We start from the raw sequence: 13,888 nt of genomic DNA on the forward strand, positions 1-13,888 counted from the left end.
CATGGCAATTTGTCCGTCATTTTGCACTCAAGTCTGAATTCCTCAAATTCTTCTATTGAATACTAGGGCAATTGTCCACCATTCTGCAGTTAAGTCCGAATCTCTCGAATCCCCTTCCCCGTAATTAATTAAAATAAGAATTTGATTTGTTGAAGGGGCTTCTGAATTTGCACAAATTAGTGTTTGTTATTAAATCATACAAACTGGTGCTTGTTGCATTGAGAATTGTCTCGTCCATGAGATTTGAACTCGAATGCAAATAAAATTTAGCACATTAGCAAACAATTTTTCATTGTTTTTCTCGAGATAAAAGTAAACAAATACAGAACATTAGAAACGCCACTAACGATCGACCTTCAAATTAAGAGCACTAAAACATCCATAACAAAAGATTAATAAAAGTACCAAAATCATAGTATAAAACTCATACAAAGAAACTAAAAGGGGAGAAAAAGGGTCCACATGTTTGTGTTGGTTCTCTCTAAAATTCATTAAGCACTTTTCTTTGCAACGAGATCCTCGATCAGATCAGCTGCATCTTGAACAGTAGCGATGGTCTGGGCATTTTCTTCCTCCACGGTGATGCCAAACACCTCCTCAAGTCCCATCACAATCTCAACCTATATCAATGGGTGGGAATATATCAATCAGGATAACCAAGTAAACATAGAAAAACAAACATCTGTAACAAGTTGCAACCAGTTTTGCACAAAGAAACACGTCAAAAAATGTTGTAATCTGAAAGTGGTAAGGAAATTTACTCTTTAAAACTAATTAGAGAGGATTTAGAGATAATCGGACTCCATAGAATGATGTATATATCCACCCTATAAAACCCCTATAATTTTGTAATTCTAATTGCATTCTAGAAAAGGAAAAACAATATAAAGCTAATGATTAATCAACATGGTAGAAAATGAGAGCAACAAAAGATAATTGGTAATTACTGTGTCAAGAGAATCGACGCCAAGTTCTGAAAACTTTGAGCCGGCAGACACATCAATGTCTTCTGCTAAAGCCAGCTGCTTCTTCACTATGCCACACACCTCAGTGATAGTCTCCGGTTTGGCCTGCAAAAAGTTTTTAATACCATATTACTATTATAATTGTTACACAATAGGGATCTGAGATATTTCATTAATATAGACCACTAATCACTGTTACCTAACTTGTACTCGACAGAGTTAGTACCTTCAAAGAACACAAATGTTTTCATAGACAACACAAGGCTAAGCATCATATCACATGGTTATGATATCCAAAGGATAATTTGTTTTGTAAATTAAAGAAAACTATGGAAGAGTGTAGGAATCATAATGAGCCATGAGGGGATGGATACAAAGCACTGGCTTTTTGAGATGCCATTATTTGTTATCAGGCCCTCTTTTAGCAAAATAAAGAAGACAATCTGAGGTATGCGTTAGAGGAAACAACACTCCATGTCTCTCCCTCAAAGGATAATTTCTTTCATTACAGAAATCTTCTAAAAAATGGAGCGGAAATGTTAAGGCAAAAAATGGATTTTCCAACTTGTCCAACCAGCACTATATTTTATCAATTCAAAAGAAAATGTACATTTATAAATTATAATCTAATGCCACATCACAGGAAATGAAGATACATTTACAATGCACAAATTTATGTATGAGAGAGACGACAACAAAACTAAAAGTTACAGTAGCTTTATGATCAATTAAGCTTACCACACAAGAAACTTGGAAGGGCCCACGTCAGGAACTGATGGATGGAAAACGCTTTCCAGTAATGGAAAAGTAAACTGATTTCAAACCAGAGCTCCTGCTGCTGGGTGCCTAATTCAACATTAAACCATAAAAACAAAATGTCACGAATGAAAATATAACATATGAACTTGAAAAAATAGCAGCATCTAAGAAATGTTGTAAATATGAATTAAACAAAACAACAAACTAACTAAAAACAAAGTTCTAGAGGGAGAGAACTCGTGGAGTGGAAAAAAACCGACTCAATACCGTATTCCTGAGAAACACATTGTATTCCTTCGGTAGTACTTGTACCATAAGATTCTCCAAGTACAATACACGCAAGTGTCCTTTTGGAACTAATTAAAGTAAAAAAACACGAGAAACACAACATATCCCTTCAGCAGTACTTGTACCATGAGTATCTCCAAGTACAATGCATACAACTGCCTTTCGATATCATTTTCAATGTCATTAGCTTCGATAAATCAATCACTAGCATTGGTTAATTTGAACTAATTGTGTAAACCAACTTAACGAATTGTGTAAACCAAATATGATGTTTTGGTTAATCTAACTCAATGCATACAACTATCAGCACAATCCAATAAACGATTTTCGGAACAAGGTTATTTACTGTTGTGCCCAAAAGCTAGAACTAAAACAAAATCATGAAGTTCAAAAGCTGCACCATTATATCAAAGACTGATAAATAGCTTCAAATCACCAATGGGACCCATCAAATGTCTAACCCAACTAGGAACATGCAAACATTTTCCATTTCCAAACTTCAAATTAGCAGATGATATTATTCTAAAAAATCAATTCAATCATAAATGTTATACTCAAGCTACTCTCATATCATTAAAAGCTCAAACTTTGTTAGCAGAAAAAGTAAAATTTCAAATCAAATCAATTTCAATTAATTAGAAGTGAAAGCAAAAAGCTTCTAGGTTTACACCAAAAACAATCAATACCCAGCTCAGAAAATCTACCCAGATTCACAAATTCCACAATCTGAGGATCCAAATCTACACCCACAAACCCAAATCCAAACCCAAACCCAAATCCAAAACACAAAACAATAAAAATAAAGAGGAGAAGGAAGAAAGACGGAAACTTTATCCAATTACCAGAGTGGGCTTGAAGGAGGTGGAAAGGGCAGTAGAAGCTTGGGCGAGGGAAGCCATTGGAGTCGACAGAGGAGAGATCTGATATCGAAAGAGGTGAGAAATGAGGGAGAGAGAGAGGGGCGGCGAGCACGAAGAGTGTGAGTAGACTATAGAGAGAGAATGTAGGTTTATGATTTGGGAGAAATTTTTTAGAGTGACGGGAACACCAACTCAACAAAGCCAAGTGGTGTTCCCAACCTATTAAATTTTGACAGTTAGATGTTGTCATTTGTTCACTTAAAAAATACTTGAAAAAGCTGAAAACTCAAAAACCAAAAGATTCCTCATAACTCTGTTAACATTTCCGTTTCTTTGTTTCAAATCAAAAGCTTCTTGCGAACTTCAAGGGAAGTTGCAGACTCAATTCCCTCTTCTTTCTTTGAAAAATAACAACAATTTCCCTCTATTTCTCACAAACTCAAACACAGACCAAGGTATTATGGATGGAGACTCAAACCCAGACCAAGGAATTACGGATGGAACCTCAAACCTAGACGAAAGTAGCTTTCTACAGGTAGACTCAAACCCAGACGAAGGTAGACTCAAAGAGGTGGAGGAGGAAGAGGAAGAAGAGGAGCCCCGCATGGAGTTCTAGGACGAGGAACCGGAGGGCTAGAGGTTGAGCTGGGCCCTGGAACCGTAAAGGATGATGGCGGTCCAGTTGTAGGTGCGGGCAGCGTCCTCGGTAGTGGCGAAAGTCCCGAGCCACTTGCGCGTGCGCTTACGCGACTCACGGATCTTAGCCATCCATTTGCCCCAGCTCCGCTTGATCACGCCGCGGTACCAGAACTTCTTGTTGTCAGGGCTTCCGTTGCCCTTGCACTTTCTGTTGTTGTTGTTGGTTATTTTTGTTGTGGCGATGGAAGTAGTGATAGAGCTGCCCTAAACCCAATTTAGTTTTCTGCAGGTATGATTTTTAATTTTGTTAGATTTTCATGGGTAGAATAAATGGTCTGAAAACCTTAAATGTTGAAGTTGTTTTCTCAGACTTAAACCCAGATTTCAATTGAAAAGCTTTTGCGCAGTCAGGCGATCACAACAGGGCTACTGCCAAATTTTTTTGCTTTTCTAGTTTAGGGGTTTTCCAAATTCTGGATGGAGACTTGGCCTCATCACAACAGGGCTGCCAGCAATCTAAAGTCCATCTTCTTCCTCATCCTTGTGGTTTTTAGTCTTTGACATTAAATTGGTGTAGCTTTGCTAGGATCTCTGTTGTGGCAGTATGTGATTAGTGCTAATGTAATTTCAGCATTGTTTCTGAGCTATTGTTTGAATTGTTATATCTAAGTATGCATTATACATTCAATTGAGCCAATGAAGCATGTGTGCCAACGAATTTTGAAGAGTTCGGTTTGGTTTTCTCTCTTTGTTCTTTAATATTTAAGTGTGAGGCGCCTGTTTGTTGACTAACTGAGTCCATTCTCTAAGTTTTTTTTAGTAGATATTGTGTAATTTGCTTTTATGAGCACTTCTTTAAGTTGTCAAATTCCCAAAATGTACAAGGAGATACCAAGTTTAATAAGTCACGAACTGTGATCAATCCAAATGCAGTGAAATTAAGGATTTTACACTTAAAAACTCAGTTAGCTTTAGACCATAGGATTAGCATTTTGCACATGTGAGTATCATTGAACACAGCCTCTGCTTTGTTTCTTCCTTATACAACACTTGCAGAACTTCAAACAAACTCTGTTTATCAACTTCATTGATCACCTCTAGTCTCCACTAAATGGTTGAATATATCGATCCAATTCATTAAACAAATGTCGCCCCAGGATTTAAGGAAGGTAAAGTTACAAGACTTCCCGTGTCCGTGTCCTGCATTCTATCTTTGCAAATTTGACACTTTAAGCACTATCTGGGGTTAAATCTCAAACTCATTTCTGTTTCAGCATAAATAGTAACTGGGGTTAAATCCCAAACTCATTTATGGGGTTAATCCAAACTTCCTGTACCATCACATTTTAATCTAAAATCAAATTTAACCATTTTCAAGTCACATGTATTCTAATGTCAAATTCCAAACTTCCAAGCTACATATTCTAATGTCAAATTATGGAGCTTCATATTTATGATAACAATTCCGACATAGTACAACAAGAAAACATTCTTTCATGAACTTGATGTTTGTCAAAACCATTGAAATCTTGATGTGAAGTCTAAAATGATCAGAATTAGGAGTTACAAGCATCTTGATGTTCCTCAAAGCCATAAGGAAAGGCATCCTGCATTACATAGAATTTAACTTCAACAATGAATTTACACAAATACCTAATTCAAAGCAAAGGATAGAAGGAAAAACACAATACCTGATTCAAATGTGTCATACAGTTTTGACTTTGGAGCACATTGGTAAAGACAAAGTTTGGTCGGGAACATGACCAACTGTAGTTGGGACTCTGAAAGAAAAAAGAAAATTGTAATATATAAATATTGAGAACACCAACACAAATTTCAAACCTATAAACTTGTTTACTTGATTAGATAAAGGCAAACTAGTCTTGACATTGGTGGTTGACAATCTCGTGATTGGATAGAACTACAAACATTGATACGAGACCCAACGTAAATAATTAAATAAAATATATAAAATATACTTAATCAAACATAGAACTAGTTTACCTTATTAGATGAAGGGAAACGAGCATGTGCATTGGTGGTTAGCAAACTCAGTGTTGGATAGAGCTACAAACATTGATACGATATGGAACATGAATAATTGAACAAAATCTATAAAATCTTGCTCAAAAATATAAACTAGTTTACCTGATTAGGTGAAGGGAAACAAGCATGGGAATTGGCAGTTGGCATTGTCATAGTTGGATAGAACTACAAAAAATTGATCGATATCGAATATGAATAATTAAACAAAATGTATATAGAAAATCCAAATCAAACATACATATTAGTTACCTGATTAGTTGAAGGGAAACGAGCATTGGCATTGGCAGTATGTGAAGGACCACCACTACTTGGTGGTTTGGTTTTCTCTGAACAAGTAAATAACAACAACTACTATTAATATATATATATATATATATATATATATATTAGAAGAATAACACAGATGTAAACATTTAAAATGCATAAGTTTCTTACTAGATGAGCCAATACTTATTCCCTTTGGCCTCACACTCGGAAGATTCAACACCGGTGCCTCATCAGATGAGTTATTGACTCCATCAATATCACAAACAATAGCATCATTCAAAACGTCATTGCTTTCTTTATTAGCAATTTCTTCCCCATTTGACTTCATTTCTTTGTCAAGCAATTGTGCCATTTCTTTCAATTTTTTCATTGCAATTCTATGACAACTTTTTGTCTCAGCTCCCATACTCAATATACCATAAGCAATCCGCATCAAAGTATTCCGACGCAACGTCACTGACGAATTGTCACTTACATGTAAAGATTCTCCATGCTCATTTTCATTCCATTCTTTCTTTGCGTTTTTCGTCCACCATTTCAATATGTATTGATTTGGTATTTGAGAAACTTCTTTTACATTCATTACTCGTAGAGCATGACGACATAACAAACCCATGGATTCAAACCTCTTGCAACTACCTGAGATGTTGAAAGTTGAAAAGTTGAATTTGACAACATAAACTGTTCTGTGACCCTCCTCATTAAGTTCAAAGGTTTGGAGGGTTCCATCACTTTCAACTTCACGCATTTTTACCGCCAAACTACCAACAAACTCATTCTCAAGAAATTTATAAATTTTTCTCGTGTAGACACTTGCAGCACGTTTAAGAAAACCACTGTTTTTAGCTACTATAGAAGGCAAACCTTGCTTGCAACGAAAGGTTTCTTCTAATTCTTTTGAACACATGCCATTTGCTTGTTTTTCATAATGAAGCATAAATTCAGTAAGAGTCATCGTTTTAGTAGACATACGATGGAAAACATTATTCATGCTCTCACTTCTTTGTGTGGATTTTATCCTCACAGAGAAAGCATCTTGGCTAAACACGGGACACCACTTCTCACGAATGGCATGAAGACCTTTAAGCCATTTGTTTTGTGCAACATTAAATTCCTCAATCATTGCATCCCAAGTATGCTGAAATTCTAACTCTGTTTGACATCCGTCAAGACACTTGTTGAATAGCCTCTTGAACTCAGGGATTCCATAAAGTGTTGGTATATTTCTTGTAGCATTCGTTAATATATGCCATGTGCATAAACGATGGCATATCCCAGGAAACACCACCGTAATGGCATTTGCCATAGCTTGACACTGATGAGTGAAAATGGTTGTAGACTTTCGATTCCCCATTGATTCTAAGAATGCCTCAAACAACCATTCAAATGTAGCAGTCTTCTCATCCAACAAAAAGGCATAACCTAGCAACACATTGCTCCAGCGATGGTTAACTCCAACAAAAAGAGCACAAATCATGTTGTACTTATTGGTTCGATATGTAGTATCAAATACTACTACGTCCCCGAAGCACTCATAATCAATTCTAGACCTTCCATCCCTCCAGAAAAAGTTAGTCATTCGGTTTTCTTGATCAACTTGCACCATGTAGAAGAACATTGGATCTTCAGCTTGCTTGTGCTTAAAATGATTCAAGTCGGTGATACTTCATCAGCTCCTCCACGTGCTGCAACGATCAAAATCAACCCACCTGAAAGTGCTTGACCAAACCCTAGCACCGATCTATTCACACTAGGCACATAAATTGTTGAAACATCTTCAATAAATGTACATACTTTTGTTTGCTTAGTTCAAATTGTGGGTGCATATAATTTGTTGCTTTAGAGCACAATGAAGTTAGATAAACAAGAATTATATGGTGTGTAGCCTTTGACTTTTGGTTGCTTTTAGCTATAAAATTCCTAATTAACCAACTGAAGCATGGCTTAAATGTTAAGGAAGATTGTCTAGTTGTTAGGAACGCCTAACTTTGCCTACACTTGCCTACATACATTGCCACCGCTTCATTCCATAACAGTCTGTTATGATGGGAAAGCAATTTTGGCTCATTTGGGAACTTATAGCATGATAAAAGGCAAATTTCAAGGGGAAAAGAATATGGAAATTGGGGATGAAGATTCTCTGAGTTTAATTTTCGTCTAGATAGGTGAAATTTCATAATTCTAACTATGAAGAGAATTGCAAATTCATATGAAAAAAAATCCTTCGCACATCAATTTTCATGATTAGGGCACCAAATTTCACTATAAAAGGGCTGCATAGTTCACTTTGTTCACTCTCCAATCTTCACGATAAAGGGTGATGCTTTTTGTTGTGAGTTATACCAAAGAGTGTTAGTATGTTATTTTTGTGTGTGGAAATAGTTTTTTTGTTATTAGACAAAATATATAGTTAAATGAAAGGATATAATAAAAAAATCTAGAGACGCTGCTACATTTGCTGTCTTTTGCATACTTTATTATTTGCAAGGGATCCAAAACTGATTTGCTTCTTTTGTCCATCTAAGTGCCTCTTGGTAAAGCATTGCTTAATTAAATATATAATTTGAGTTTTTCTTTACAAATTTAAATATTATTGGATTTGTAGTCTACAATCAATTTGCACAAATAGCATGTGAAGTAGTATCAAAGTGGAGTTAAAAACATGTATGAGTTTAGGGTAGTGCTTTCTATATACTTATTTTTACTTTTTACGCATAATTTTTAATTTTCAGTCGTCGAATCGAAAAAATAGAAGAGAATTAATGGCAAAAAATTAATAAGAATACGTGGGAGGTAAAATTGAGTATAACTAGGACCTTGCATGAGTTTAATAAATTATTATTTTTTGAACTGAGTTTTCTTGGGTGCTACATGACACCAGACGGCACCAATCTGTGGACTGTTGAATTTCATCTAACGGTGGAGAATTAATGATCGGATGACCTTCTGCAGACTATTATAATGGAGGCATTAGGAAAGCTAGGAAAATCATTAGAGAATGGTCAAAATTCGTCTGTGAGCAAATGGACTAGGATTCTCTCTCCTCTTTTTTTTTCCATTCCATTACATTCTCTCCTCTTACACTCTCTATTTTGTTTTTCTCTTTCTATAAAAAATTAAAATAAGATGTTGACGTGGCTTAACCGTGACCGTTCAAATAGGAGGGGAGGGAATGAGAGGAAAAAAAAAGAGGGGAGATAATCTTTCTCCTGTGCGAATATGACAAACCCAACAGAGGATTTGACGATTTGTGAACATACAAGTCAATGAGTTACCATGTGGGGTTGTACAAAAGATGTAGTCACTGTTGTCTGGAATCCAACCCTCCCCGCGACCCTTTCGTCACCAATGAGTACCGCCACAACTTCAACCCATTCCAAAACAAAGAAAAATGACAAAAGATTTGTAGCTCAAGTAATTATAAAGGTATATCTCTGCATTTGAGGTCTTGTGTTTAAATTCTTCCTCCCTTAATATTGTTCGTTTCACAAAAATAAGGAAAATGAAAAAGAGGAAATTATATAATTTTTGACTTCCAACCTTTTCCTTTGAAAAAGGAGAGGAAAAAGGGCAGAAAAAGAAGAAAAGCTTTGTTATTTTTTATGGCTTCTCCTTTTAAGCTTTTTACTTTCGGTGGGGTAAAAAGGGAAGGGAGCTGTACAGGTCCATGTGGTACACAATGGCCAGCAGTCTTGTCTAAGTTTGGTGGCTTTGCCTTGCTACTTTTCTTTTACCCTTCAATAGGGCAACTTTAAGATTTGTGGTTAAAAACTTCTTAACAATGTTCGTGTGGTAAACTTCTTTTCTTCGTCTCATTTTCCATTCAAATGATATCCAATTTGGACCAATGTGTCTTTCACTTTTAAGTGAAAAAAAAATTCGATGCAAGTCTAAATTTAAGATCCAACAGGTTTATTAATATCTTTTATTCAAGCAATATTCTACTTTAAACTAATCTGAATCGAGAGAATAGAAAAACTCTCAATCGAGTGCATAAGTCTATATAAGTTATACAAGCATACTATATTCGCTTATATATAGAAAAATACTCCTGCGTAACAAGTGACGTCACATGACAAATATATATTAGATGATTGAAGTAATTTTCGAACAGATAACAAATATTCAATGGAGGAGTGATGCTACTTGAACTATGCATTGGTTACAATTAAAACGTAACCACAAATATTTACCTCACCATTTTGGGGGGGGGGCAATTGGGTCAATTTGGATTGCTTGGGTGTTTGCTAAGAAAGAAAATGAAAGAGGGAAAAGCGGGTACAACCGTTCAACTTCAACAGTTGAGAGAGAGAGAGAGGAGAGAGAGTGGCAGTGTTCAGTGGTGATATTTCAGCAACAGCACCACCATCAACATCTCCCCCACAAATCCTTACTTGCCTTTCACTGCTCTGCTTCACCTTCTTCAAATAGTCCTTCACCATCACCAACCCACCAAACCCATTCCTCCACTTCCAAACTTTCTCTCTCTAGAATCCCACACTCTCTCTCTCTCTCTCTCTAGTTTCTTCATCTGGGTTCTTCTCATCCGCCTGCATTCTCTCAAGAACTGCTGATGACGACGCCGCCAGAACTTCTGGAAGTTCATCCCCGCGAGCTCAAATTCACATGTAATTTCCATTCCCACTTTTAATTTTCTGGGTTCATAACTTTAATTAGTAAATTAGTATAATCTCCAAGAACCAAGTGATTGCACTTTCTTGTTTAATTATTACTATTATTGTTATTTAATCGTGTCTTAATTTTCTTTCCCGATTGCAGTTGAAGTGAAGAAGCAGAGTACGTGCTCGATTCAACTCGGAAACAGGTCCGACCACTATGTTGCTTTCAAGGTATTGCACTTCCTTCAATTTTTTTTTTAATTATTTATTGTTTTTTGTAGATTGTGTTTTGTGTGCATGGAAACATATATGATTAGTCAATCTTCATGAAAATGTGGCCAAAATTGAGATAAATTTGGGTTTGATTTCAGATTTAGGAGATCAATTGGGTGTGCTTAATGTTTTGGTTTGAAAATTGGCAAAATCTATATGCAGGTGAAAACCACTTCCCCGAAGAAATATTGTGTGCGGCCGAATGCAGGCATTGTAAAACCCAAGACAACGTGTGATTTTACAGGTCTTGTGTTCATCTCTCTTCTTCTTGGGTTTTTGTGTTTTTGTGTTTTTCTGTAATGTGTTGTTGTCGCTGTGGTTTCAATCCCAATGCATACATTGATGATATGTTGCTTCACGCAAAGCATTATCCGTTATGTTGTTTGATTGTTAACACGGATCAAATGTTGGAACACAAATTTACTTGATTGGAATTGATGGTCTAGCAACGTTTCACAATGCAACATGTACTGTAATGAGTTTGTTTTTATAATTAAAGTAGATGATCAAGGGCTGTACTGGATTAGGAGAAAATAATGTCAAGCCAAAACTTACATCTGCACTGTTTGTCGCCTGTTATGGCTGACCTAAAATCTAGTGTTGAAACTAAATGGATTTTCACTCACCTTTTTGGTCAATCCAGTTACTATGCAAGCTCAGCGTGTTGCTCCACCTGATTTGCAGTGCAAAGACAAGTTCCTAATACAGTGCACTGTTATTCCATTTGGGACAACTGAACAGGAGATAACATCCGAGATGGTAAGAAGTTACAAATTATTGGGTGTCTCTTGGTCTAAGTTGTTCGGTGAAATTCTCATTTTAACGTCTCGTTTCTGGCAGTTTTCAAGAGGTAGTGGACGAAACATTGAAGAAAGGAAGCTAAAAGTGTTGCTCATTAGCCCACCCCCGTCCCCAGTATTTGTACCAATTAATGGGGAGTCGAAGCAAGATCCATGCTATGAAACATCGGTGAAAAAGGATAGAGTTCTGACTGAAGTTGAAAACATACCTCCGAGTCATAGGGTAAGAGCAAAAGCAATAACGTTGTTCGTTGAACTGAATTCTTGACTGATTGCTTGTACTTCTTTGTTTGTTTGGTATTCCTCTTTTATTTATAGTTTACTTGCTCTGTGTGTATGTGTTTGAATATTAATTTATCTTGATTATGTGCATGCGTCTGTTAGCGCCAAACGATATCTGCAGTAGCATTTTGATGTGGTAGGCAGAAAAATACCACATCAGTTTGTATTTCTAGCAAGATCAGTTTGTATTGTAATCAGTTCTGAAATTAGACTTGTCAAAAAAGAGTTGTTCTCATATTATAATAACCTTCGCACCATAATCTGTTTTCCTTGTGCCAGGTTGCTGAGGATGTTGACGTGTTTGAAACTTGTAAGGACATGGATGAGTCAAGAGCAGTTAAGGATGTGGTGGCATCGAAACCAGCTAAGGATGCGCAGGAATTGAAACCAGATAAGGATGTGGAGGAATCAAAACCAGCTAAGTATATGGAGGAACTGAAACCAGTGAAAAATATGGAGGAACCAAATCCAACGAAAGATATGGAGGAATCGAAACCAGCCAAGGATACGGAGGAATTGAAACCAGCTAGGGGTGCTGCAGTATTGAATTTAACAAAGGATTTTGAGGAACTGAAATCAAAGCTAAATACGGTGGATTCAAAGCTAAAAGAGGTCTGTTTTTCTCATCTAGATATCTTTATAGCATGGTAACCGTGAAAAACTTATTTTTGGTAGAAGGTCTTGTAATTCTCATGAAAGGATAGTTGGGAAAATATCTGAATTTAAGAAAGCTGACAGGGGAATAACGTGGGAAGAGGTTACTATTTAAACACGTTGAAGTGCTGTAGTTAACTGATATGCGAAATGTTGCGGATACGCTCACCCTCTTGTCCTTCCTCTTCCGCATTCCATATCCCATTGTGGTGGACTAGGCTTATAACGCATCAATTCTTCTCATTCCTGGGTACGAAGATCATATGATTTTATCCCATACATGGCCCAATTTTCTTTGACAAAAAAAAAAATACATGGCCCAATTCCAGGTCTGCATGCTCCTCAAATTTCCATTGGGTGGAGCCGACTTTCTAGTACTCATTGTAATGTTAACCTTCGTATAACCCCTCCTTGAAACTGTAAAGAGAAGTGATTTTATATTTGTCATATATTCTTTGCAGGCTGAACTCACCGTCACGAAGTTAACTGAAGAGAGTAGCAGGTCCACTCGAGAGAAGAATATGCTTAAACATGAATTGGTGAGTAATTTATTCCGTGAATCCTTTGGTTTTATATTATCTTAATCCGAGGATAGCCGCATAAGCTGTAAGTGTAGTATATGCTCTCACCCATAACTGCCTTTGAATCAAATAGTATGAAGAATGAGAGAGATATGGATGAGTAGTCATTTTCCATCCAATCAATTCATTATTTTGTTTCAGTCTTCTTTTTTTCATAATCAGAACCTTGCTGCTCTTTTGTGCCCCGGTCTGGAGATCTGATGTTCGCGTTTTCTCTTTATAGGAGTCATTGAGGAGGAGGAAGAACAATTTAAAAAGGGTTACGGTTGGCTTCCCTCTCTTTCATGTTTTTATGGTTGCCCTTATCAGTCTAGCATTCGGATACTACATCCATCCGTAGAGAAAATTTTCTGTGCCAAATATTAGACAGTAAAACAAAGTTGTTTCTCCTTCCGTGACTGAGTTAGAAGGATCTGCGTGCATGTTTCTGACGCCATAGGTGTTCTTCAATGTGATGTGTAATATATGGATCCATCTGAATTCTCCATGTAAGAACTGCTCCTAAATAATGTTTTGTTTTGTAAAAAATATCTTTCTGTGGATGCCAAGTTTATTTGAAGCTTATGCTGCAAGAAATTGAGTGATCAGATGAGTGTGATTACTTTTTTGAATGTTAACAAAAAAGTTGATAAACATTCGAAATTGGGTTGACAAGTACCACAAAACTAAGAGTTAGTCGGTAATCTCTCTTTTGCAGCAACGACGTTCGGCCAAAAGGGCATTTTCGTCCATTAATGGTTGAGTGCCTTGGCATTCAACCATAAGAGCTAATGTCTGAAAACGACGAGTCTCGAGTATTCAACTAAGGGGGCAATTTGTTTGATATCACGATATCTGAAAACGACAACTCATGTG

At 36.5% G+C, this 13,888-nt stretch overlaps 2 protein-coding genes and 2 pseudogenes across 3 annotated transcripts; 1 reads left to right on the plus strand and 3 right to left on the minus strand.

Moving 5' to 3' along the window:
* Positions 1-265: 265 nt before the first annotated feature.
* LOC137738283 (acyl carrier protein 1, chloroplastic-like) lies at positions 266-4,230 on the minus strand (annotated as a pseudogene). Its single transcript, XR_015955339.1, has 4 exons — positions 2,855-4,230; positions 1,704-1,811; positions 948-1,070; positions 266-620 (listed from the first exon to the last, which is right to left on the minus strand). The product of XR_015955339.1 is annotated as an acyl carrier protein 1, chloroplastic-like (transcript).
* A 643-nt stretch (positions 4,231-4,873) lies between these two features.
* Positions 4,874-6,536, minus strand: LOC148691918 (uncharacterized). The gene is made up of 6 exons (XM_088683581.1): positions 5,993-6,536; positions 5,807-5,883; positions 5,660-5,722; positions 5,516-5,578; positions 5,203-5,292; positions 4,874-5,118 (listed from the first exon to the last, which is right to left on the minus strand). Exons 1-6 carry the CDS (start codon positions 6,438-6,440, stop codon positions 5,068-5,070), a joined length of 792 nt encoding a protein of 263 aa, XP_088539707.1. The 5' UTR covers positions 6,441-6,536; the 3' UTR covers positions 4,874-5,067.
* Positions 6,445-10,266, minus strand: LOC148691919 (protein FAR1-RELATED SEQUENCE 5-like; annotated as a pseudogene).
* LOC137736646 (uncharacterized) lies at positions 10,049-13,675 on the plus strand. The gene is made up of 8 exons (XM_088682215.1): positions 10,049-10,452; positions 10,604-10,674; positions 10,879-10,960; positions 11,360-11,475; positions 11,557-11,739; positions 12,078-12,410; positions 12,914-12,991; positions 13,257-13,675. Exons 1-8 carry the CDS (start codon positions 10,398-10,400, stop codon positions 13,371-13,373), a joined length of 1,035 nt encoding a protein of 344 aa, XP_088538341.1. The 5' UTR covers positions 10,049-10,397; the 3' UTR covers positions 13,374-13,675.
* Positions 13,676-13,888: the final 213 nt, after the last annotated feature.

This window comes from Pyrus communis, chromosome 13 (genome assembly GCF_041283825.1).
Source record: "Pyrus communis isolate YQ-2024b chromosome 13, ASM4128382v1, whole genome shotgun sequence".
Lineage (NCBI taxonomy): Eukaryota > Viridiplantae > Streptophyta > Magnoliopsida > Rosales > Rosaceae > Pyrus > Pyrus communis.

Bases quoted from the DNA above. Each gene is read 5' to 3' on its own strand.
- LOC137736646 (XM_088682215.1), top strand. From the start codon at position 10,398: ATGACGACGCCGCCAGAACTTCTGGAAGTTCATCCCCGCGAGCTCAAA. The intron at 10,675-10,878 runs GTATTGCACTTC...ATCTATATGCAG, and splicing joins ACCACTATGTTGCTTTCAAG to GTGAAAACCACTTCCCCGAA. The intron at 10,961-11,359 runs GTCTTGTGTTCA...TGGTCAATCCAG, and splicing joins GACAACGTGTGATTTTACAG to TTACTATGCAAGCTCAGCGT.
- LOC148691918 (XM_088683581.1), bottom strand. From the start codon at position 6,440: ATGGGTTTGTTATGTCGTCATGCTCTACGAGTAATGAATGTAAAAGAA. The intron at 5,884-5,992 runs GTAAGAAACTTA...TTACTTGTTCAG, and splicing joins AATAAGTATTGGCTCATCTA to AGAAAACCAAACCACCAAGT. The intron at 5,293-5,515 runs GTAAACTAGTTC...TTTTTCTTTCAG, and splicing joins GTTTCCCTTCATCTAATAAG to AGTCCCAACTACAGTTGGTC.